Below are 26,754 nucleotides of genomic sequence, written 5' to 3'. Positions count from 1 at the left end.
TGACTACATATTGTGTGCTCCAAGGGGTGGAAGTGGGTAAGGTGATAAAATGAGCAAAAATCAGAATATTTTTGTCCAAATACTTTGATATTGCAACAGTATTGTGCTTTCACAAAATCTTAACCCAATGACATTTTTTGATAATTACTGATTATTGTGACTAATAGGGTAAGGACAAATAATAGAACTAGAACCGTCTGGTAAGTTGAGAAAATAACGTAATGCAGCTTTTAAAACCAGGAAAAGACAGCCCTTCTGCTATATAACAATATCCAAAATCTCAGCCCATATCTAGTCTCTTATCATGATATAATATCTTTATATCGTCCAGCCCTGTTAAACACAGGTGTTATCAATGACACTAATTAAACTTCCATTCTGTTTAGGTCAAATAGAGTATTGGCTCATTGGAAAGGTTCTGCTACACTAAATGGAACAGGACCTTAATTATCCAGTTTCAGTGGTAACACCCATGTTTACTATTTCATATCAATATGGCTGCTGTGAGAAGGTCTGTTGTGTTTAATCACGGGTCGCGTCGCGGATTGACTTACTCTGCAAGTCCGGATATGACTGAGATAGATGAACACTGCAGGTGAGGGTTTGCACACCCGGACCCATGCATGACTCTGCTGTGTGGGGCTCCAAAACATGAAAATAATTATGATTACTCAAATCTCAACTGTTGTTGATCAGTTGCATTGTGGGTAATGTATTTTTTTAGAAGGGTAAGTTTTTAGAAAGGAAGAAGAAATGTGTGGAAAAAGGTCCGGGTTATGAGTCTGGTAGTGTTATAGAGGTGGAGTATAAATGTTATAGAGATGAGAACCCTTTTAATTGTACTGTACTTAGGTTTAGAGCTGCAATGATTAAGTTCATTGCAAACTATTTTGATAATCGCTTAATTGGTTTGATTAATTATTTAAGGGGAAAAAGTCATTCTTCGATAACAGCTTCTTAGAGGTGAATACTTTTTGGTTTCCCTCCTCCCCTCTGACAGTAAAGTGAACATCTTTGGGTTGTGAGCAAAACAAAACATTTGAGGATATAATTTTAAGCATTTTCTGATGTTTTATAGACCAAAGAACAAATTGATAAATTGAGAAAATAATCAACAGATTAATCAACTATAAAATATAGACTTGCACCGATTAATCGGCAATGCTCGGAATCGGGCCGGTTTTCACGTGACTGGCCTTGACCGATGACCGGCCGGTCAGCGTCACAAATCCGGTTCTGTGCCCGTCATTGTCACACACATGTTCTGCACGATGGTCGCGTCATGCGCACAGCAGACAAACTGACCGTGACGTCAACACAGCGCTGATAACAGCTACACACTCTGACACGTCTGCTTGAAGCTGGTGTCAGAGACAGATTCCAAGAACAGGATAAAGAGAAGACAGACAGTCTACAACGAGACAGAGCAGCTGACAATGTCGCAAAACAGCCGTAAACTCTCTCGAACTTCAAGCTAATGCTAGCAAGCTAGCAGCAGACTGCTGTTCACAGAGGGACAGTTAAAATCTCACTTCCTGTTCTGGCTGAAGAATAAACATCTTGTGTTGATGTGTCTCCTCAAACATTTTCCCATCCAGACTCCTTTAACTTCTGTGTTTGTTTTTTTCACGGCAAAGTTTTACTTCAAACTGTTGCACCGCGTTAGTCTCCGGTTTGTTTGCATCCGCTTCCACAAAAGATCACGTGAAATCGTGTCCCGCTAAATCCCGCGAGATGATCTCGCGAGATCACGTTCACCCAATTCATAATCTTAATATAAAATTATAATAAAGCCTGGTTGTAATCTGGATGATTTTGGAGAAAGTATTAAATGAATATTTAATACTTAGTGTCTTATTATGAACATATTTACAAGAAAAGTTGCAAAAATGTTTGTGAATGCTGTCAATTACAGTTCTTAGACTGAAAATCGGAACCGGCCAAAATCGGAATCGGTAGGTCAGACCCCTCAAAAATCGGAATCGGCTAAGAAAGTTGAAATCGGTGCAAGTCTAATAAAATAATCATTAGTTACAGCCTTACTTAAGTTATCACATTAGGTAAAGAAAAGCAGCCAACTCTCACAAATGAGAAGCTTCAGCTTGAAAATGTTCCGTGGAAAATGATGACTTAAATAAGTTATCAAATTTGTTGTACATGAATTATCTTCCTGACTATTCCTTTTAGTTCCACATTTAACACTGCATTAGTTCTGTCATTAAAAGTAAAGGAGTAATAAAAAGTGATCTTGTCTCAGGTGTTTTCCTGTCCATGCTCTGATGCTACTAATTTGTAAAGCAAATAGCAGGGATTATAAATGTAAATAGTTCAAGGAAGATTTAATTGATCGTTGCATCAGTGAATAACTTGACATATTATTCAATATCATGCATTTTACAATTAACTTCTGTATCTGTCAAAAAATACTTTAAAAGACTCATTTGAAGTGACAAGTGCTGCAAGTAGAGATGGTTTACTTCTTAATCTTTCTTCAATCTGACTTTTTTCAATTACAAGTCATGAGTTTGTACAGTAAAAAGAAAAATTCTGCAGAGTTAAAATTTGCAGTGATATGAAAGAGAGACGCTGTATCCGGCAGATGTGTTATTTCTTAGAGGAAGTGAAATAAACTGCTAATCTGCCATCATAAATATTTTTTGTGATGATCACCCTCTACATGTTAAAGACTTTAGTGTCTGTCACCGTTCCAAAGCAGTTTGTGTTCAGATGATTCCACTCGTAACGTCTTCAGTATATTGTGACCCCTGAGATTTAAAGGTGTGTAAAGGAGTTTTCTTGTGAACAAACTACAATTTGAGTTTGGTTTGTATCCATGAGCTCAAACAGTGTTGAATGCATTTCCTTCCTCAAAAAGCATCTGCAAAACAAATTTCTTTCCTGTAACAATTATTTTCATTATTGATAAATCTGTTGTTCATGTTCTCCATTAATCTATCAGTCGTTTGGTCCATAATATGGTGGAAAATATTAATCAAATCATTCCCAAAGTCCAAGATGACGTCCTCAAATGTCTTGTTTTGTCACAGCTCAAAGATATTCAGTTTAAATATTCACATTTAAGAAGCTGAAATCAGAGTTTTTTTTAATGACTCAAACTGAGAAATTGATTATCAAAATAGTTGGCGATTGATTTCATAATCGATTAATCGGTGCAGCTCTACACTCATTTGCTAGCAAGCAGTCGTCTTGTTACGTTTCTTGTAGAGGATTGTGTATCGTCACCTGTGCACATGTGTGTCCTTGTGCATGTGACAAATATAACAGGCATCCTCTCCTAAAAGAACACACTGTAATGCTACTAGAGGTCACAACCTCCACAGGCTATTTTAGGTTCTGATTACCAGAGCTGTTTTAATAGCTCATATCTCAGCCTTAAAGCAAAGTTTTTAAGAAGAGTTTAAAATCAAAGGGACATCTTGTATTTTGTGTTTTTTTGTTGCAAAATTTGAAACGTCTGTATGGAAATGAGGTGAAGTAGATAACTATGATTTTCTCTACTCAATGGAAAATTTAGATGTAACCTTAGGTGTCAACTGTATTCATACGCACAAAATAAAATATGATGCTTTTTGTTTGAAATCTTACCTGTAAATCATCTCTATTGAAATGTTAAAAAAACATTTGCTAATAAAAATCTGAATAATATCTAAAATAAAGCAGTAATGACATCTTATGTTGTTACGGACACAATGTTAATGACAAATGGTCATAATATAACCTTTAACAATAACCTGCTGTTTACATATGCTAGGTTCCATCATGGTCTGCAATACCTGGCAGATTTCCAAAATTGTTGTTCCCATTAGTCATTTGGGGACAAAAACATGGATCAGGTTGAACAATACTGAAGTTGCCATTTGTTTTATTATTGTTATTTAATGTAGCTCAAATACACAATTAATAAACTGTTTGAAGATGCACAGTGAATACTCCAGAAGAAAAGAAGATCTTTACCTCTTTTTTTTTTCTTGGTCTGAAGGGTCACCTGATGTGGGGTGACCAAACATGTCAGCCATGTACTTACCTGTTAGCTCATGTTTGTACAGGAAGTAGATTTGTTTGGATTTGAAATAAAAGTTTACTAAGGACACAAAAATGTGGGGAAATTTTTAGCATGCTATAAATTAATATTTATATTAAACTATTTCACTTGAAATAATATCATAATGTAATTTGATCAACTCATTTCACAGATCTGAACATGTTATTAAATCACATTATTATTATTTTTTGTCAAGACGTTTAATAACACTGTGTATATATTTATCAAGCATCATTTGCGAAATTTTAACAAATTCAAAATTTCACTGCTAGGACTTAGAAGTGTGTGTAGTTGAGGAAACACTCATCAGTGGACTATATGTCTCTCAGCAGCATGTCTTGAACTGCAGTTAATGTGTGATACACAGCATAACAGGTGTTTTCTGGTTTCTATTGATAAGGTAAGAGAGACTTTCATGTTAATGAAACAGAACAAAAACATGAAACCAATGACAACATGTCAGCAGTGATAATTTGGTGTCAAATCATCAAGCAAGTTGTGAAATAAGGGTTTTTTCTCACGCTTTTTAACCTGCTACAAACAGTCTTCTCTCTTTAAAATGCACTGTCAGTTAATGGTATTTAAACAAAGTTAAACTGTACAGTTTGAAATTTTTAAGTTGGAGTGTTGTGCTTCTGTCTTACAGGCACAGTGGCCACGCTGCAAGCTCCTCGTCTTCAGACACGACATGCATTACTGTTTGAGTTTTTCCTAAAGGAGAAAAGGTAATGACTGCTAACTACCTGCTCATTAATTGAATTTATTCTTAATCATTGCAAAAAGCTAAGTGTGAACCTTTTTAAAATCTGAAAAAAAGTTTAGAAATAGACATTTTATAAATTAAACTTGAACAATTTGGTTTTGTTTTGGGGCTTCATAATAAGTCTTCACAAATTTTCCCCTCTTGTTTCTTCAATATTATCATGTGATTATTGTTAATAGCGGTATGCTCATGATGAATGGTATCTAACATGTCTGGTACAATACCAATAAATAGAATTCAGTGTCTGGTGCTCTTGGCATCAAAACTTTTTTCTTCTTTTTATTGGGATTTCCTGAATATGAAGTAGTCCAAGTTTAAAACTGCTGACAGTGTGTTCTGTGGATTGTCCGGAGTACACTGGATCTCATGCAAGAACATTTTCGTATTCTTATGTTAGCTTATTTTTTGTGTACAGTAGGCTTATTCAAGTGTGCAGCATCATTCAGCAAACACTCCTAACTTCAGATAATTATAAATGATCTGCTTAAACATGATGAATGCCACCTGTGCATATTTGAGAGCACCTTCATGATAGGGCTCCAGCTATCAATTATTTTAGTAATCTTGTATTTTTCCAATTATTCCATTGATTAATTAAACAATCAGATAAGAATAACTTTTGCTTTACAAAAGAGCAACAGAAAATAAACAAAAGAGAAAATCAGACAATAAATAAACTACTAATTTGTTTCCTTTAAAAAAATATATATTTTTATTTCATTATACTATTAGTAGTAGTATTTTACAAACCCCTATTCCAAAAATACTGGGATACTGTGTAAAACGTAAATAAAAACAAAATGCAATGATTTACAAATACTTTTCTACCTATATTCACTTGAATGCTGTACAAAGACAAGATATTTAATGTATAAACTGATAGACTTTATTGTTTTTTTGTAAAAATACACTCATTCTGAATTTGATACTTGCAACATGTTCCAGAAAATTCCATGAAATTCTTTCTCATTCTTGCTTGATATACGACTTCAGCTGTTCAACAGTCCGGGGTCTCTGTTATTGTATTTTGTGCTTCATAATGCACCACACATTTTCAATGGGAGACAGGTCTGGACTGCAGGCAGCTCAGTCTAGTACCTGAACTCTTTTACTATGAAGACATGCTCTTGGAACACGACAATGTGTCTTGGCACCGTCTCACTGAAATAAGCAGGGACGTCTCTGAAAAAGACATTGTCTGGATGGCAGCATATGTCGCTCCAAAACCTGTATGTACCTTTCAGCATTAATAGGGCCTTCACAGGTGTGACAGTTACCCATGATGCCATGGGCACTCAGACCACAGCAGACTTTTCCACTTTGTGTCAGTCCATCTCAGATGAGCTCGGGTCCAGAGAAGTCTGCAGTGTTTCTGGATGTTGTTGATATATGTCTTTCTCTTTGCATGGTAGAGTCTTAACTTGCATTTGTAGATGCACAGACAAACTGTGTTTACTGACAACAGTTTTCCAAAGTGTTCTTGAGCCCATGTAGTATTGTAGTTTTTAATGCAGTGCTGCCTGTGGGGTCAAAGGTCACAGACATTCAGTGTTGGTTTTCAGCCTTGCCCCTTACATGCGAAGATTTCTCTGTATTCTCTGAATCGTTAAATCATATTATGGGCTGTAGATGGTGAAATCTCTACATTTCTGAATTTTTGTGTTGAGCACTGTCGTTCAACTGTTTGACTATTTGCCAATGCAGTTTTCCACAAACTGGTGAACCCCACCCTACACGTTTGTGAACAACTGAGCCTTTTGAGGATGCTCCTTTCAAACCCAAGCATGATACTGTCACCTGTTACCAATTTGATGTTAACCTGTGGAATGTTCCAAACAGATAGTTATACACTCGACAGTATAATAACACTACACCCTGTAGTTTCGCTTAATGTCCCACCCCTAACACTATCTGATTGGCTACACATCATGAGCCTTAGTCAACTAACACTGATGTATGTAGTGAAAATTAAAAATATGCAATAAGGTCAAAAATCACCATGACGAGATAGTAACAGCAGTTTGTATAGTTACACTCTATGCATGCTGGGCTGTTTCTTTTGATCTAAATCATTCTTTTGGACACCTGGTGATAAAGCTCTCATGTTTTTTTAATGTGGCGGTTCTTCACACTCAGACTTGTCTTATTTCTTTTTTTATATCTTACATTTCATTTATCAAAGACAAACTAACATGAGCAGGTTTTCAGTAAAGCTAGCAGCTCAAAAGAGAGGGGAGAGATCATGGGTAAAGGTCAGAGATGTGGAGTTGTTGGAAGCTTGAGGCACCTTCTGCTAAAGTGATTCATGGAAAAAGGAGAGGCTTTAACCAGCCAAATGCATCGTGTAGGAGAAAACAGTTCTGGTTTTATCTTGATGTTGTCTTGTGTTGCCTCTCTTGTTTATTGAAAGCTTTTGTTGTGTAGCTGGGGAGAGGCCAAGCCAGCCCTGTGTGGAGTCACACCTTAACTATCCCAGGGTTTTTTTTTTCTCAGAATGACAGTGTAACTGTGACAGGATGGGGGAGGGGGACTATATTTGTGTATTGAAAATGTTTTCACACAGACACACACCTACACTGCTCTTACTTACACACACACACACACACACACACACACACAGGGTAGTTTGCCCCGCCCCATCTCTTTCAGTGTCTCAGTATGTTTTTATAAAGTCGCCCAAAAAAACACAACAAGCTTTTTGGACCCTTTTTTTTCTTTACTCACGATTCAACAGCAGGTGAGCCACATGGAGGAAACATTTTGTTAATGATGTCCTGTTGAAACAATGAAACCAACTTGCTTCTGAATGACACCCTGCAAGCCCCCCCCCCCCCCCCCCCCTGTTGTGGCCGTGACATTACTTCACATTACGTGACTATCGTGTGGAACGTGTGTGTGAATTTGACTGGTGTGATACAGAATCAGATATGTGATGCTGACCGTTCTGGTTCCAGTCTCTGCCCGGTTAATCGGTGTATCCCTCAAATGTAAATGGCAGTTTTCATAGCATAAAATCAATGATTTGTCAGCCTTCATAAATCAAGATTTGATAGTGTAAGCCTGGATTTGGAGAACTGTGACACCTCTGACCATCTCAGCCAATCTCCCATTTGATCTTTTGTCATTATAATAGCAATTAGCTTTTTTCTTTTGTTAAACAGATGTGTGTTGAGCACTCAGACAGACTGGATATAAAGTGTCTTCCTTTAGGATTGTCATAACCACCTGTATTCTTCTGCAGCCTTAGTAAAGATGATTTTCTTCAGTTTGAAACCACAGTTGATTTCTTTTAGTTTACAGTAGGTAGTCTCCAAACTTTTCTTTTCAGTTGCATTTGTACACTGAATTGAAAGGCTGCAGAGCAAGTATGTAAGAAGCTGATTTGCATGCAAGCAAGGAGGAGAGACCGAGTATTCTGATTGGTGGGATTTGTTTCTTCTAACCAGTGTGATTGAGCATTCGGCGACCAGCCAGTATACCTCCCAAGAAATGTGTGTCAGTGATATCGCTGGTATGCAGACTATAGTGATTCTGTTTTGACTAAATGCTTCCATCTCTTTTTTTTATTTGGTGAAACACAGATAACAGCATTTCCTCTGTTTGAGGGTCACTGATGGCATCACAGTGGTGTTGGTGGTCTATTTATTAATCGTCTCATTTAATGTTTTTCTTCTATTATTTTTCTACATTTTAAATCAATACTGTGAAATGTGGAATTATATAATAAGCAAAAATGTGAAAACAACGCAAAATATGTTTAATATTTTAGATTTTTAAAAATCTAAAAGACTCTCGCACACTCCTCTGCACTTGCAATCAGAGATTTAACAACAATTGCAAGTGCAGAAGACAGCGTGCGAGTCTTTATATATTTATTGTTGACCCATGGTCTTTATTTAATTTTTTAGATTCTTCAAGCTAGCCACCATTGCACACTAATCTGAACCATTACTTAGAAAACAAATAAACAGAAACATTGAATGATAAGTGTGTCAAAACTTATTTATTACTTTTATTTTATTTTCCATGATGTTTTGTGTAATGTCCATAGAAAAAGGCTGTTTAAAATGATACAGTATCTGTAATTATCCAAAGTACCAAAACTCTGAAAAAAAGAAAAGAGTTTTTTTGTTTGTTTTTTTTTCTACACTAGTATTGTATAAAAGTTTACAAAAATTCTGGTGTCATGACAACTCTACTAATACACACACACACACACACACACACACACACACACACACACACACACAAGTTAGTAAGTGTGTAATTGTTGACTGAAGGTCTGTACTCATCAGCGTTGTGTCTGAGAAATTTCTCATATTTGGACGACGGATTTTGCTTTCTTCCAATACAGTGAGTTAGTTTTAAGATCTACAAATCCCAGCTTATGAGCTGGTGAAATCTGAAAAGTTGCTTACTTTCTGGCTGTGACTGTTTTTAGATGGTATCAAGAATTCCCCCCTACAGGACGATGTTTGGCAGAGGTCTCAGCCACTCAGGCCCTAATGTATTTCACATCATGAGCTATTTAGTTCACACTCATTAAATACATAGGTCAGAAATTGCATATGTACTGTTTTTCTGTCAATGTTTGAGTGCATTACTTTCTTGTGATTTTAGTAGAGATAGTCTTTATTTCAAATACTTCACTGAACCCTGTGTGGTTTGAGTGGGCATGAAATCATGATCAACCTGAACACCAATGGCCCTGTGCATGCATTATACATTATGTTACTTTTCAGCTCTACAGCTTTGTTAAATGCATTTAGAATAAGTGGAATTCCTCTGCCTGTATTAATGAAAAACATTTGATTTCTTCTCTTACAGATATCTGCAGGTCTACAACTATGGAAGAAGACCTCACAATACCTCATGATTCTGCCAAAAACATATCAGTAACAGAGGATGAAAAAGAAAAGGTAAAAGACTTTGTGTATAAGCATTTCAGAGAAGTGACAGATGGGTCACTCTTCAATAATGCAGAAGACTCTTCCATTAAGGAACATGGGAGTTCCACCAAGAAAGATAAACTCTCTCTCAACAAAGCCCACTGTAAAATCCAGCAGGGGGCTGTTTTCTCTGGCAAGATCCTGAGTTTTGGGTGCTCTGTGTGTAAAGACGATTCCACATACAGCCCCAATGATCTCCTCAAACATTTTCGAGCAGCTCATAAAGGAACCCCTCCTACATACCCTTGTGACCTGTGTGGTTTTGTCACACACGAGTTCCCGGCTCTTCAGCGCCATCGGATCGAGCACAGGAATACTCTGGTTACATGTGAGCTCTGCAACGATGGTGTTCAGTACTCCCTACTTTTGCTTACCAGACACTACATCATGTGTCACAGTCTAAATGGACAGTTTAACTGTGACTGGTGCGAGTTTACAACTGTGGATGCCGGTACATTCGTCCAGCACATCCATCATCATAATGAGAGTCCATGGAAGTGTTCGAAATGCACTCATATCAGCTTGAACGAAGAGGGTCACCAGAAGCATATGAAAGCTCACTCGGGTACATTCCCCTTTACTTGTCAGATGTGTGGATATGGTGCAGCAAGAAGCGAGTATCTTAAAAAACACATTGCGGCTGTCCACAAAGAGGAGACTGAGAGAAGGAATGTATGGAAGCCTATAGAAGACACTCCAGCAAATTCATCCGCAAGCTTAAAACTTTTATTAAAAAAGAGCACTGAATCATCAGAGGCTCAGAGGATATCAAAACTGAACTGTCTTTCTGGGAATTTATCAAACCAAAATGGCAGGCTAATCAAACCAGAGATATCCTTAGAGGACACCCACCACTTTATGGATGGGACAGCAAAAAAAGACAAAAGTTGGAGCAAAGGCTCTCATACCACAGAGCAGTCGATACCAGTAATGTTACAGGAATGCGATAAGTCTGCAAGTTCGGATGTTGAAAGTCACACAAATCCTAATGGGCTGACTGTTCTGATGGTTAAGAACAAAATCTCTCTCCCGCCCAACTGTACAACCAAAGTGATGGGATTCAAGATGGTTGATGGCAAAAAACATTTAGTTCTCAAAGTAATACCAACAAAGCAAGACTCATCCTCTCAGAACCATTCCCCAATCGAAGATGTGGGCTCCCCTGCACCAAATCCTGTGTTGGATAAAAGTAAAGTTACTCTTGAGAATGGCGAACACTCTGATAGCAAGAGCTCAACATCACATTGCTATGCTGTTTCACCAAGAAGTGGATCTTGCATACAGATGGATCAAGATGATATTATGGCAGTAAAAGTAAAGATTGAAGAGGAAGAAACATCTGTTTGCAACCTTGATTCCAGCCCACATCGACATTTTGTTGGAGAAGAAACTAGTCCTTCTCTAATTAGGTCCTCGACTTACGCAGATACATTTGATCCCATGGCAAATGAGTTTGATCACATGGCCAACCAAAGTCATCCAAGTCAAACAACCTGTTCAGAGAGAAATAAGTTTGATAGTTACTCAGTCTCTGCAACATTTAACTCTGATGCAACAAACCACAGTGGTTCAAAAGTCAGTAATACTTCAGCAATTTGTGCTGGTTTATCTTCACCTTCAAAAGTTACTCAGGAAACATTGCTTTCCAAACAAGTCTCCAAAAAAACTGTTGAAAACTGTGGGTCTGCAGATGAGTTATCAATGACTGATACAGAAGCAGACGAACCTATTGACAAACACAAACAGAACTCTTCCTTTAACACTAAAGAAAATGATGACCAATCTCCTCAGACTACATCAGAAAATCACAACCCTGACAGGGTGAGAACAGAGATTAAACATAAAAATGGGCAGCAAAATTTCAAAAAGCTTTTGGCAAATCCAGTACCTCCAGCAGAGCTATCTCCACTCACTTCTGGTAGCTGCAGAGAAAGTACCATGGGCTCAGAAAACTGCACACAAAATCTACCAAACCAAGAAGTCTTCACTTTCCACAATTATTCCAAGGAAACATTCAGCACTTCACCTAACACTAGCCAAAACTTTGACAATATGTACGAACATTCAGCAGACAGAGAAAGTATTTGTGATTCATCACAGTTTAGCTTGACGTTGGCAGAGTCTCCAGAACCATTCACAGAAAGTAGCAATGGAGAAGAGTTAGCTCAACAAAGGAATCAGGAGGACATGGACAAAGAGTCAGATATTGAAGTTGATGAGTGCATAGTTGACAGTCCTCCAATTGAGGATGAAAATCCTGAGTCAGTCCTCCAAGACTTTAATATTATTAAAGTTGAGGAGGACAGCATTCCTATATCCAAAAAACCGTCAGAAACTAAGAGTAGTTCAACTCCCTTGGGTAGTTTTGTTGAGGAACACTCAGATGCAATCATTACCCAACAACTCAATAAGGAAAGAGTTGGCTCTTCAAGTGCAAGCAGTGATTCTTTAAAACAAACAAAAACAACTCTACGAATTCTTCAGTTACCGGAGGGTAAGCAGCCAGTGTTCCTAAGGACTACTGAGAATCGATTTGCCATGCCAGTGCAGGTCAAGGCCACTCCAGGTTTCAAACTGATAACAAGTTCTGCAAATCCCCAAATCAATGTATCTTACATGAAGCCAGGGTCAGAGAGATCAAGTAACCCTCCTGGTGTAACCCTTACTTCCAGCAGCAGGAGGATGGGTTTTTCAGCACCAAAGGCAGGAACTGCTGAAAAGGGGACAACACTTTTCTCTGCTGTTCAACCAGGTGTTAGCACCACCTCAAATCACTACTTTATTAACAGTCCAGGTTTTAAGGGTCCTGTTCTCCTTTCTAGCACACCACATACTACACCTGCAGCCAAAACAGCAAAGGCACAGCCAACTTGCTACTTAGTACAGAGGTCTGTTCCATTTGTTCAGACGCCCAGTACTCCTGGCCTCAGACTGGCAAATACACCACTCCCACTGAACTCACGACCAGTTTTAGTGCCTGTGAGCTCTGCAGACAAACCCAGCACCCTGCAGACTGGACGGCAGGCATTCTTGCTCCGATACATTTCTCCACCCAAATCAGGCCTACTATTGAACAACCAAGACACAAAAACTGGGACTCCATGTAGCCAGACCAATGAAGGTACAGGAAACAAGGTCATACTTAAACTCGTCACTCCTACTGGTAGCCTTCTTACAAGTGGCACTGCCACCTCAAGCAGTCAACCTTTGTTTTTGGCCACCAGACCTCAGAGCCAGTGTTTTTTGGTGTCATCAAACGGAACCGCCTCCAGTGGAGTAAAGAAACTGATCACCATACAAAATACTGCACAGAAAGATGTCAAGGAATCTTGCATTTCACCCTCTCAGATGAATGTAACGGTACCACCGTGTGAAACTGAGAAACCTGTCCTAGCCCCGAGGTCAATTCGGCCTCCAAGCCAAAGGAAAAGGCGCAGGAAAACATTATTTGATGAGCTTCCAGCAGCAGTGCATAAATCTAGAAGACTCTCAAATAAAGTACTGACTGAGAAAGAGAGTACTGTGTTATGGAAGCCTGTAGCCAAAGAAGTTGAAAGGACATTGAGACTTGCCCCATTCAGTTCTCTACAGCAGGTCAAATGCCCTCGTAGATACCAACCTGTTGTGGTGCTCAATCATCCAGACGCTGACATTCCCGAAGTGGCCAATATCATGAAAGTGGTCAACAGGTATAAAGGTGCTGTTACTAAGGTCTCTCTGTCTCAGAAAACAGTCCAAGCACTCAGCGAGCTGGGTGCTCTTGGGCAGAATTCCTTGACCAAAGGTGCATCATCTCACAGCGATGATCCAAGACCTCGGCCAGTTCTGAGTTCTGTCCGAGAACGATTCCTCCTGAAGATGAAGTTGCGGAAAAAAAGCAAAAAAAAGTATGAAGTGGTGAAAGCTTCATCAGGTTGTAGACAAGAGCCTGTGGTGTTTGACTGCTGGTTTTGTGGTCGGCTCTTTAACAGCCAGGAGGACTGGATTGGCCACGGCCAGCGGCACCTCATGGAGGCAACTAGAGACTGGAATAAACTGTTCTGAAAGTTTTCCATCACCTTTAAATAGGTTCATATTCTGTCCTTTTTGAGGTGGAACAAATGGTTGAAGTTGTATATTTTTTAATGACCTTCCATTAAATGTTTGTTCGATTTCTGTTCTTGTAAATACATATTCTTAAGTGAATTATAGTTTATCTTTTCATAGGTGCATATTCTGGTAAATTATGTACTGCAAGTATGATTTCTATCATGCACGCACAGGTCAAATTGAACTGTGAAAATGGTACACTGTAATTACGAGTTGTTTTAAGAGGACTAGCTTAATAAAAGTGGACAATGTCAGCAGCGGTTGTATGCAGAGTTGATTTTAAATACTCAGGTGATTTCATATTAATCTGATTTCTCATTTTTGTTCATAAATTTCAAAAAAGCATAGGCCTAGTTTAAGGGACTTTTGTATCTTTAATTATCCTGTACATGAGGACAGGAAACTGTATTTGTATAGCTTAACTTTAAAGCTTGTAGACAAATTCAGTTGTTTTGCGCTTGTAATGAAATATGTTCTGGTCCAAATTATTCCTTTTCGTAAGATGTTTTAATTGAACGGGATATAATTTTACACTATTCTATGGTCAAGATTAGTTTACAGTTTCTCGCCAGGATTTTGTCAACCTGTAGCATGCATTTGTCATAACTAGCTGAGATTTTTCACAGCAATCTGTTTAGTCTGCCAGGTGTTGCAGAAATACAGATGGTTTTATAAAATACTTTTGCAGAAAAGAGAAACCTTGTATCTGTTAAACAGAGAGGTTGTCATGACTCTCTGTCAGTACTTGAGAAATACAGATCAGCCCATTTTACACCCTATGCAGTTTCGATGCAACAATATTTTTGTTTGTTGCTTGTGCTCATGTTGTAAATTCTGTCAATCCACATTTGATTTCTGAATTTACTCATAAATCTTAAAGGTCCAATTAATTTGCATTCAGATGGCAATTTTAGTTGGTGACTTATGCACAAAGATATAATGTCAAGAAAGTCAGAATCTGTCATGATCTTGTCACAGGGCTCGATAGTAAGATTTGACATCCACTCATAAAACAAGGGCTGCAACTAACAGTTAATTTCACCGTCGATTAGTCTGAAGATTAACTTCACAATTAATACATAACTCAAAATGTAGTGAAAAATGCCTGCAATTGTTTGTTTTCTCTGTCAATCCAACACTCAAAGATATTTAGTTTATTATCACTTAGTACAAAGTACAACAGCAAATCATCACAATTTTGAAGCTGGAATGAGACAAAGTTTGGCATTTTTTTTTCTCTTTAAAAAAAAATAAAACGTATCAAATATTGGGACATTTTCCTGTTGATGGACTAATGGATTAATCTAATTATTTCAGCTCTAGGATAAACATTACTGTAAAGTCTCAAATAAAAGCAGGTATGAAAATAATGGCAATGTCGGGCTGCACAATTAATCACATTATTACTGAAACTGCAATATGGCCAAGTATAATATCCAATATGTTTGGAACAGACCCCAACAAATATCACATCATCATAATTTTAATGGTTCTTTTTTTCGGTACAAATAAAAATTGTAATGCAAAAATGATCATTCCCACTAATTATGGCACATATCACAGTCGCAATTTCAGTTAAATAATCGCAATATGATTTTTTTTTTTACCATATTGTGCAGCCCCACACAAAGATAGTAAATTTCCATTTGCTTCTACTTTGTCTTTCTTGGATTGTTGTCAAGCTGCAATCACTGAAACCTGCGGATGTTTCACATTAAAAGCTTGTTCGGAAAGGATGGGATTATCCCCTTTAAACTGCTGGAAGTCTTTTAAAATGAAACATTTTTACGGGAAGTATAACTTTTTATAGACAGCCGCTTAACATCAATCAGAAAGGGGAAGCAACTGATAAAAAAGTATTGGATGAAAACAATCTTTCTGTCAGAGAAGACAAACTCAGAGCATCAGAGTGATGATTATGATTCTGTTTGTTCAGAGAACTTGGTGCTTTGAAAATGCTTCAACCCTTTCGCTGGTAATATTGTCGAGCCCTGTGTTACTACGCCATGCTCTACAAGATGACTAAATTTTAGCCACTACAGAACTTTGGGAAATGGAAACATGGTTTCTGCCACTTGAACCTGTGTTACTGCTGCTAGCGCTGATTAGAATGAGGGCGAAGGTAGACGTCATGATGGGAGGGATTGGCTGGATCACAAATACCAAATCTTTTTAGTGGAAGTACAAAATGTGACAAACATTTTTTAACTGTACAGGAATAGATTACGGTGTATATAAAAACGTGCAAGAGCATTTGCTATAGAACAAAGTGCACCCAGATAAAAACACGGGAACGGCGTTTTCATACCTTTTTTTACACTGTTCTTGGTTCAATAAAAAGTTTCTTGTTACTAAGAAATACTTTCAGAAGTGATTTATAGTTACTGTGACATTTGTTTTTTCATGCTCTGTAGTTTTAAGTGTAGTAGGGGCCCTGAACGTAGGGTGTTTGGACCCTGCATTAACTTTCACCTTTTATTGCATTAATGTTGTCTTGTAAATCTGCTCACTGTCGTCAGAGTCCAGTACGCTGTACATACATTTGTTTTAATGTTGCATTTGACATACTTTTCCTTCATGAGTTTTAACGATTGTATGACATGTTGATCGAACTGAGGAATGAATGTTTTATTCCGTTCAATATGCAAAAGTGACTGAACAATGCAAGCCATGCTCATGTTTTCAATTTTTTTTTTTTTCCACTCAAAATGGATTTAATCAGCCAGCCTCCAATTACTGAATTTCTGACCTCAGCAGGGTCCGTTTCTCACCAGCATTTTAGTCAACCGCTCCAATCAACAACAGGGCATTTTATTCTACATTAGGTTAATTCCCTGGAACCATTTCCTGTAAACGTAGCATGAGTAGTAGCTACATTCCACTGATGTATGTGACTTAACAAACGCTCTCTTGGTTCATGAGGTGTTCTTTAAGGAATTGTTCAGCATTTTGGGAAATCAGCTTCTATGTGCTAAGAGATTGGTCTCATATCTGTATTGAGTGCAGAGCTAGAGGCAGGATGTGTTTAGCCTAGCTTAGTATGAAGACTGGAAGCAAAAGGAGATGGCTAGCCTAGTTCTGTCCAAAGTTCAAAAATGCACTTACACCAACACCTCTAAAGCTCAGTCATTAAAATTCTGTATCTGATTCGGTTGTCAGGTTGTGGTTTAACGGGGGGTTGGAACGGTTTCTTGATGAGCAGGACTTCTGTGCACAGATACAATGTGAATTTGTCAGATATTCTTGGTGAACACTGATTTTTGGTCTCGCTCTCTATAAAGGCACAGTGGTTGTGCACATGATTTTGAACATTTTGGACTGGCCAGAGGATTTGGGCTCCTAATAGGTCAAAGGTGATGGTGTTTCCTTATTTTATGCACTTAAACTGGCGAAGAACTCAGAATTTGTATTGACCGCCAGACAAATTAGAGTGTTTGTTTTCACCCAAAAAGTGTCAGATGCAGGAGCAAAGTACCTGGGTAGGTTGCTCTCCTCTGTGTCAAATTCTACAGGTCATTGTGCCTTTTGCAACGCCCTCTGTTGTTGAAACATCTTTGATTACAACGGTTCTGTTCGTAACCTGTGAAAACACAGGCTGGATTCCTGGATAGCACCAAGGTTCCAGGCATCTTGAGTGGAACCTGTTGAAGAACCACAGCTAATTTGAGGGGAAAAACTCTATAAAGGACAAGACTCCTGGAAGCTGCAGGACTGTACATGAAGAAATAGTTTCAGCACACGATTCCAGTATAATCACAGTGATTTTTCTGCATTTCTGTTTGTTACAGATTAAACAAGCAGCAGACAACATGTTCAGTGCTGAGCCTGAAGTTTGGACATTTCTTTAAAATATTTGGACAGAGCAAGGCTAGCTTTTCCCCCTGTGTTTCCTGTCTTTATACTGAAATAGGCTAGCCACGATCGAACTCCAGTTCTGTACATAACGCACATTAGATTGATATTGATATTCTCATCTCATTATCTGAAAGGAAGTTAAGTTGATCTCCAGACTTTTTCAATTACAGAGCTGGAGCACAGTGTAGCATGAGAGTGAAAGCAGGAAAAAGTTCCAGCTGCGTACTTAACAATCATGAGATTGATACCCAACTTGTCGTCCCACTTTCAGAAAACAAATAAGCTTATTTTAAAAAATGTTGAACTATTCCTTGAAATCAAACCAGCCTGGCCAGCTGCAGAAATCTCACTTCCTTGGTCACAATTTCCCTTTCCCACAAACCATCTTGTTTAGATAAAATAACGTCCCAACCCTGTGAAAAGCTATTTAAAACCTACCCATCTTTACAGTTCAAGGTAAATATGCAAGTCCTCTTGACTTGCTTGCTTGCTTGACCTTCAGCCTGCAACATGTCTAACATCACAACAGTGTTAAATCTTTGTTAAAAGGATTTAAGCGATCTTTTATCTTAAAATATTCATGTGTTTAGTATTTTGCTCTGGTTTTTGGAACCAATCTCTTCAAAACAAGGGCTACAATTTAAAATAGTGTGTAAATACACAGTATTTTAAGGTAAAATAAGATAAAGTAGTTTTACTTTTATCATTGCAGTCTTTACCTTGAGGGATATCAAGTTTTTGACTGTTTTTTTTTTTTTAAACTGGAATTTATCTCATGTCTGCATTATGATATGTAACAGTTTTGGCATACAATTAGTCACATAAGTCTGGCACAATTGAAACATATTTAATGCAATAATTAAACAACATATTGTATTTACCACTTTTTCAGCCCTCTTTGGTTTTGTAACTCACCCTCTCATGCAGACAGCTTGAATTGATCACAGCCAAATGGAGGCAAACACCAAATGAAATCCAGCTCTTATTTCAGTTTGTTTCTGTGCGTTTCTGACCAATCACATGGTTTCATTTACATGATGGAAATGCACAGCGTGAAAAGAGCCCTGTTCTTGTTTTTGCTTCCTCTTCACTGCTCTCAGGCCAAAGAACTGTTTGGTTTTAGCATAAAATTTCAAGAAGAAGTGTTGTTCATGGGATTTCTAACTGTACAATGAGTTCTGCACTGTGATAATTACAAACCACTCATTATACAGGGACTAGATCACTACTGGATCAGCTTCTAATGTCAGTTTTATGGGCCTAAAATTAAAATGAACAATCGCCTCATTCTTCACCCCTTCAGCCCCTTCAGATTATGATGATGATGCTGTGCCACAAACTAGATTGTTGTCTCATCCCTCAAATGCTGAACTCATCATGTACAGTAAACTCTTCCTGTCCAGCAGGCTGTTCAAATCTTTCCTGAGTCTTTCCTCATGCTAAGTGCCTCAAATGTCCTTTGGCAGGTTGACAATGTGTACTGTATTCTTTTGTTCAACGTAGTGGTGCACTCTCCTAATAAATGTACATACTTTATGGAAACAATGTGCTGTGGTTTAATCTTTTTTTAATCTAAGAAATGATCACAAATGAGGGCCCACCTGTAACGAGGTTAATTTCTCTATGCTTTATGAATAATGAAGTGACCCATCCCTCCTTTTTTCTCTTTTGATGATGATTTTTGCAAAGATCCACATGAGGGCAGCACAAGACAAAATGTGAGCCTCTACAGCTGGCTTCTTGGAGTCATGAGGAAGTTGGACTAGAAAAAACAAAGTTTGTTTTCCTACAAACATTTAAGAGATTATATTTAATAATCACACAGATTAGTTTATGTGCTTAAACCTTTTCTAAGTTACTCTGTTTTAAAAAATGATATAAATTATAATAAACACTTGGTTTATAGGGTCCACCTACCTGAGCATTAAATCCTCCCTTCATGAAGCTTCTAATGTTCAGGTTTTGGTGAACAAGGTTGGAAGTGTCACATAAATTAATCAATTAGTTGTTTGGGCCAAAACATGTCAGAAAATTGTGAAAAATGTTGATCAAAGCTCAAGATGACATCCTCAAATGTCTCATTTTGTCCACAACTTAAAGATGTTCAGTTTACTGTAAGACAGGAGTACAGAAACCAGAAAATATTCACATTTAAGAAGGAGAAAGCAGAGAATTTTGATCATTTTTTTAATTACAAAAAGACTCAAAACTAGTAATTGGTTATAATAATAGATGCAGATTGATTTAATAGTCGATTAAGAATAATTCACAGACACATTCATGTTGATGTAGAATTTCTGATCATGCTCATGTCTCAAAATTTTCCCCAGAACTTTTTAAAAATGTTAAAAACGAACTGAAATCAGTTTGATACTGTGTCCAATCCAAATCCAACAACAGGAAATGACATCCATTAAACTGTGACTTTGGGAAACTCGAGTCAATTAAATTTCACAAAGAGATGTAATTTTGTTTTTCTGAAGACTTTTTGTTTATAATACAAGTGTATAGTGTAAGTACCATGTAATTACCATGTAATTTCCAAGAACTTATGGTGAAACATAGAGTGTAACTACCTGTTATTACATTAATTCATAGTGTTACTTATAGTGGTAAAGTTCAAGTTTGTTTGTTTTTTTTTGTTTCCAGATACAAAGTACAGCCTACAACAACATTTCCTTTCTCACAGCCCAAGGTATTAACCCAAAAATACACAAAAATACAATGTCGACAAGGTGGACATCATACACACAGCAACAAGTCAAATTACAAATGAGAACACAACTATGAAGATGTGTAACTGCTCGTATTTAAAGTAAACATGTCAGCAATGTTGCAGAATAAATAGATAACAGAAAAACAAAGCAGTAAGATAATCACATAGTGTGGGGAGATCTTAGCAGTCAACATGAGCAGTGTAACAGTTACTGTGAAGGACAGACAAAAATATAAATAAATCTGTACAATAAATTATAGTAACTAGTAAGAATGTGAGCAGCAATTTTGAATGCACTAAAATGTAGATAAAAATATATAAAAAATGCTGAATGAATTATAAAACCTATAACAATCTAACAGTTAAATATAGATTAAAAAATGGCTGAACTGTAACACTGGCACCACTGAGCCAGGTATAGCACGGTGATGCAGGCAAGTGTAGTTTGAAAAACTATCTAGATGGATAAACAGCACTAAAGGGAAGAGGAAAATGATGTATTTTCAATTTGGGGGTGAACTATCCCTTTAAGTAGATATAAATGAGCAATTTAAGATAAAATAAATGAAGTGCAATCAATCATAACTTTATTGATTATACGCAGGTACATTTAAGTGTCAATGCAACGAAATAAAGTACAAATATAAGAGTTGCACAGTATAGATAAATGACCATAACACAATAAACTACGTACACACATGAACAGAGGCTGTTGTTACATACTAATCAAGTCTATTGAATTTATTAGTGTCTAATACTAGCCTTAGTGTGTTAGTTTGTCAAGTTAAAATATCACATATGATCATTACCCATGAAGGCTCAGGATATCAATAAATATTCGCTGAATTATCTATCAGCTGACTAACTGATCAATCAACTAATCAGTTCAGCACTGAAATGTTTTCATATAATCAATTTCAACTCAATGTTTAATCCCGGGAATGAATACAGAGTGTGATGATGTGTCACAGAAGTACAGAGCACTGACTGTATTGTGTATCAGTGATGTGAGTGAGTGTGAGTAAGTGTTCACCTTTATGTTATCGGCTTTGAGGTGTTTCATAATATCATCATGTATATTTTTATCGTGCATAATGAGTCTTACATGAAAAGGAATGAAGGTGGACTGAAATAAACTGTGCTTACAAATTATAAAGAGATCAAAACCAAATGAAATATAAAATGATGCAATATGCACACTAATATTTAAAAAATTTAGCTGTCTTGACTAAAAAAAATGAGTGTAAATATCTTGTGTATAAACAGGGAATGGGAGGAAATGCAGAAACTTGTCCAGAGGGGAGTCAGCGCAGCAGAAAGATTGGACATTTGTGCAGAAAATTTGCAATAATTAGTTCTGAATTGAACTAAATGAAAGGAGCTTGAATCTTTAAATATGTGTACATAGCATGTCATGTAGGCAGATGCAGGCAATAGGCCAGCGCAGCAGGAAGACAGCCAGGTCTGCAGGCTTCTGTAGGGCTTCAAAATAGGTCATGTTCACATCAGAGATGTCTGCATAATTTTTCTGACTTCTCTGCTGCTGAAGTGGTTCAGGCCAGTGGCCCATGGCTGTGGAGGAGAGCAGCGTGCGGTGGGGGCGGGGGCGGGGGATAGGATGGGATGGGATAGATGGAGGGGACCTCTACATGAAGCGTCCTCATCGTCAGAGATGCGGAGACACAAACAGAGGAGCTGACTGAGGACTTTTCATCAGTCACATTGATGGGATTCAAGCGAGAACAGTCCACGGACTGTAGATACAAAACATGAAGTCTCTTCTAAATGTTTAGTCACATTATGTGTCAGTGGGTGAATCTGACTGTGACTGAGTCAGTATGAACACTCTGCTGTGGAGAACAACAATGGATTCACAACTCTGAAGACTGTACTTGTATTTGTTATTTAATCACCTCCATGTTACTGTTAACACTAAACCTCTACTGACAGGCCACGACCATGGCAGGGTTACTTTCAAAATGTATTCCAAGACAGTTACTAATTATCTGTTGTCAGTAATGTAATTCAAGTATCACCATATTAATTTGATTACTTTCTGTTACTTTTGAAGTACCCCAATATAAAACATAGTGAAGTTGTTTAGCCTAATATAGTGGTTTTAGGGCTGCGATTATTGTCATAATCTATAATTGGTTGATTATTTTCTCAATTGATTAGTTGTTTGGTCCATGAAATGTCAGAAAATGCTGATCACAGCTCAAGATGACGTCCTCAAATGTCTTGTTTTGTCCACAACTCAAAAATATTCAGTTTACTGTCAGAGAGGAGTAAAGAAACCAGAAAGTATTCACATTTAAGAAGCTGAAATCAGATGAGTTTGACATATTTTTATTTTAAAAAATCACTCAAAATGATTAATTGATTAATTAATCCTCTCATAAGCCTGTCACTTGAAAAATAGGTCCAAACATGTGGAGCACAGGGATAGGATAGGATCTCTCCTGCAATGATTATTTTCATTATTGATTAATCTGTTGACCATTTTCCCCATTAATCAATTAGCTGTTTGGTCCATGAAATGTCAGTAAATGGTGAAAAAGTTGATCAAAGCTCAAGATGATGTCCTCAAATGTCTTGTTTTGTCCACAACTCAAAAATATTCAGTTTACTGTCAGAGAGGAGAAACTAGAAAATATTCACATTTAAGAAGCTGAAATCAGAGAATTTGAGCAGTTTCACTCCAAAAATAGTTCAAAACAATTCATCAGTTATCAAAATAGATGTAGATGAATTTAATAGTAGATTAATCGTTGCTGTTTGGTTGTTGGTTGTTTGTTTGTTGTTCCTTTGTTGTCCACCGTTGATTGATTGATTGATTAATGACAAAAAATGTTGAAATTTCCACCCACTGAAGCATTTTTTCACTAGAGGTCATGACAATGAATTGGCAGCTGTGTGTCACTGTGCATGGTAGGATATCATTCTTTATTTTAAAATATTAATCCTACTAATAATCCACAATTTTACTAAATGTATCTGTAATCTGATTATCTCTTTTTATCTGTAACTGTAACAGAATACAGTTACCTTTTTTGTATCCAGATTATGTAATCCTGTTATATGTAATCTGTTACTCCCCAGGCCTGGCCAAAACGTTGCTCAGAAATGGAACAGTAGTAAATTATGTTCAATTTTTAATACATTTGACAATATCAAACTCTTGGCTATTAAACTTTGTAACAGGCCAAGGTGATTAAATCTTTTATTAAATGTAGATATCAACTCTGTCTGATGGAAAATCTGATGGAGTTGACAAAATTATCCATTTTTTAATTCTTAGCAGAGTAGTAGTGAGCAGACATTTTATTTTTTTTAAGTGTCTTAGAGTTTTCTTAATGTTAATCAAAATACACATCTTTAAACTATAATTCTTATGTAGCTTTGATTTAGAAGGACTGCAGAGTTGACATGATATGGTTGAGACACATCTGATAACAACATTATTTAATGAATTTGTCTAAAATAGAAAGTTTACCAGTACTTGAGCAGTATTCCTGCCTTTTTTTAAACCCGGAAGTGAGACTGGGGTCCTTAGGGTATAGCTAATCCTTTATATGCCTGATTAAGTCATGTTTGTACAAAAATCTGACAGAATTGACGGAAATCTGGGACACAACTTGAAAGGGCCAACATTTTCATTAAAAAATATATTTTGAAACAAAGATGATTATAATAGCACTAGCATTTTTCATAATTCATGGTTTGTCTCAGTTTTCAAGAATGGGTGCTATGACACTGGTTTTAAATCCACTTACAGAAACGGGGCCATAGCCAGGGTTTCTGAAATACTGAGGCCACCCACCCCCTCTATGATGTGACTTTTTGACAATAAAAAAGCTTTGGGCTTTAAATATTTCTGAATGATTTAGATTCATTTCATTAATTTTCATCATTTATAGTTTACTTATTCAGTAGTGTTCCATTATTGAGTAAGTTTATTTTATTTTATAAATGTGAGATCTTTTCTTGGTCCAATTTAAAAAGACAGTTGTACTGAGGCTAAAAATACTGGATCGGCCTACAAATATACACTATGTATTTAAAGTAAAATAACTCCCACCCCCAGCTGCTATCTTCCTTGAAAAAGAAGAAGAAAAAAAAACAGACTGGATGGTGGGCGCGGCCCTGTGCACAGAACAATGACTCATGCAGTGAATGACAGTAAATGTTTATTTCTAGTGCAGACAACACACAGTGCTCGTACTGGTTCTCCCTTTGTTTTACAAGGTGTCACTTTGTTTCTTTACACTGTTGAGAAAATCCACAATAGAAGTGAGAAATCAAAAATGTCACATTAAAATGGTTTCATGTTTGGACAGCTTCCTTCAGGTGATCCCTGCCGGCGGTCTGGGAAGACGCTTAAAGCTGTCGCAACACTGGGACACGACGACACATCACATGTACACAGTCATCAACGTCAGGCGCCAGGAGGGTTAGTGTCCTCTGATGGTCACACCTGCGTCTACACCAAACAGGGATATGCTGACACATACGTGAACATCTGTGTTGAACCTACAATATATAACAGTGATATCCCTCCTTAAAGTAACATGAGCTCCAGTATGAAGGCCTGATTGTGGCCTAAAGTAGAATAAAATGGAAGGATGAGTTTAACTGAGTGTAATTCAAAAGACTTCCGCACTTTCACTTTTTCCAAATGTGCCGCTGAATACCATGAAGCAGAGAGGTGTTTCATAAGGAAGGCTCAGAGAGGCAGGGCTCGCAAGAAAAGCCCGGTCGAGAGATTCAAGCAAACTGAACCAGGACTCTCTCTAGCTCTTTTTACACTGTAAAAAAAAAAAAAAAAAAGGTTGAGACAATTCATAATTTCAAGGGAACTGCCTTCACTAGATTTTTGAAGTTTGGGATCACACGCAAACTCATTTTGAAATAAAGCTTTTTCCAAACTATAATATTTTGTTGAGATAATTTACTTATCCTCTTTAGATAAACTTGAATCTTTGAGTTTTAGACACCCCACAGTGAGCTGTGAAACTGATTTGTCATTATTTGGGTTGCAATTGAAATTATTGGGTTTTTCACACTGCACATTCTTCGCCATTGACCTTAGGCTAACTTTAGCCCTCTGACACATGCAATTTTTTTTTTTTGCCAGGGCTAAGCTAAGCCCAGAGCTATTCACACAGCACTTCTACTAGCTCTAAAGAGTTAAATGTTCATTGGTACACCAACTGACCTGAACATTCTAGAATACTTTAATCTTTTAGCCCTGTTTCACACAATTTTTTGGCAATAACCTCACAAATTTTGGGCTAACCCTCCTCCATAGGACCAGCAGCTAGGCTAAAACTCTACATTAGCCCACTTGGGAATCTGCCAGTGTGAAATCATTCTTAGCTTGGAGCTAACAGCTCCCTTAGCCTGGGTCTATGTATAGTGTCCAGTACAATTTGTTTGGGTTTCTAAAAATCAAAAATTCAAGTTTATCTAAAAAAAGTAAACTCAATAAAACAAACAAAACAACAATAACAACAAAAACTGCCAAAATCTGTTAAAGTAAGTTGCCTTGAAATTCTGAGTTTTCTCAACTTTTTCGTGTTTCCACTTTATGGCATTATATTTGTGTCTTGTTTCTAAATGCATGATGGGACATTTTGAGCCGTGGCTTGAGAACACACAACACGGTACACACAAGCAGAAAACTTGGCAAATACAAGAGAGGTTATTATTTTGCGCTTTCGTAGATAAGAGCACAGAGTATATTTTTGTTCACTCAAATTAAATAATTCTTTACACAATGATAATTTCTCTACAAAATATAATTCATGTGCTTGTAAAAAATATTTTTTTCAGTGCTAAACATGTCCCGTTATGTGCTCAAAATGGGAGACAATAAATAATTCCATCCATATCACAGACTTCATCAGCAGCTTAAATTAAGATCCAACTCCATGACAACAAAGTCAACTTAAATCAGTTAATGAAGGCTGTGAAGATGGAGTTAAAAACTGTGGTTGTGTGATGTACTGATTCATATTTAGTGTGTTACCTACAGAGGATTGTGGTTGACACCCGTCCACCGTTATCAGGTGGAGAAAGCTAAGCAATGTAGTGCTGTGGATAGGATCAGCAGCAAAATCAATAACACAAACTAGCACATCGAGGCAGTGATAGACCAGCAACTCCTGTGTTCTGTGAGGTAAAATTAGCTTACATATTATAATTAAAATTTAACTTTATTGTAATATTTTCCTGTCGGAAAAGGTGATCTAACAGCAACGTCAAGTGATGAAAATATTGTATATGTAGCATACGCTTAACCTGACATGCCAGATGT

General features: G+C 37.2%; 1 protein-coding gene across 1 annotated transcript; it reads left to right on the top strand.

Moving 5' to 3' along the window:
• Positions 1 to 4,689: 4,689 nt before the first annotated feature.
• Positions 4,690 to 14,121, top strand: LOC146312477 (zinc finger protein 518A). The gene is made up of 2 exons (XM_084741082.1): positions 4,690 to 4,788; positions 9,654 to 14,121. The coding sequence occupies exon 2, from the start codon at positions 9,674 to 9,676 to the stop codon at positions 13,817 to 13,819; it is 4,146 nt and encodes a 1,381-aa protein (XP_084597208.1). The 5' UTR covers positions 4,690 to 4,788; positions 9,654 to 9,673; the 3' UTR covers positions 13,820 to 14,121.
• Positions 14,122 to 26,754: the final 12,633 nt, after the last annotated feature.

This window comes from Lutjanus erythropterus, chromosome 17, assembly GCF_056507025.1.
Source record: "Lutjanus erythropterus isolate fLutEry1 chromosome 17, fLutEry1.hap2, whole genome shotgun sequence".
NCBI classification, from domain to species: Eukaryota; Metazoa; Chordata; class Actinopteri; order Lutjaniformes; family Lutjanidae; genus Lutjanus; species Lutjanus erythropterus.
The sequence above is the reverse complement of the archived record's forward strand: the minus strand, read 5'-3'. Positions and strand labels throughout refer to the sequence as shown.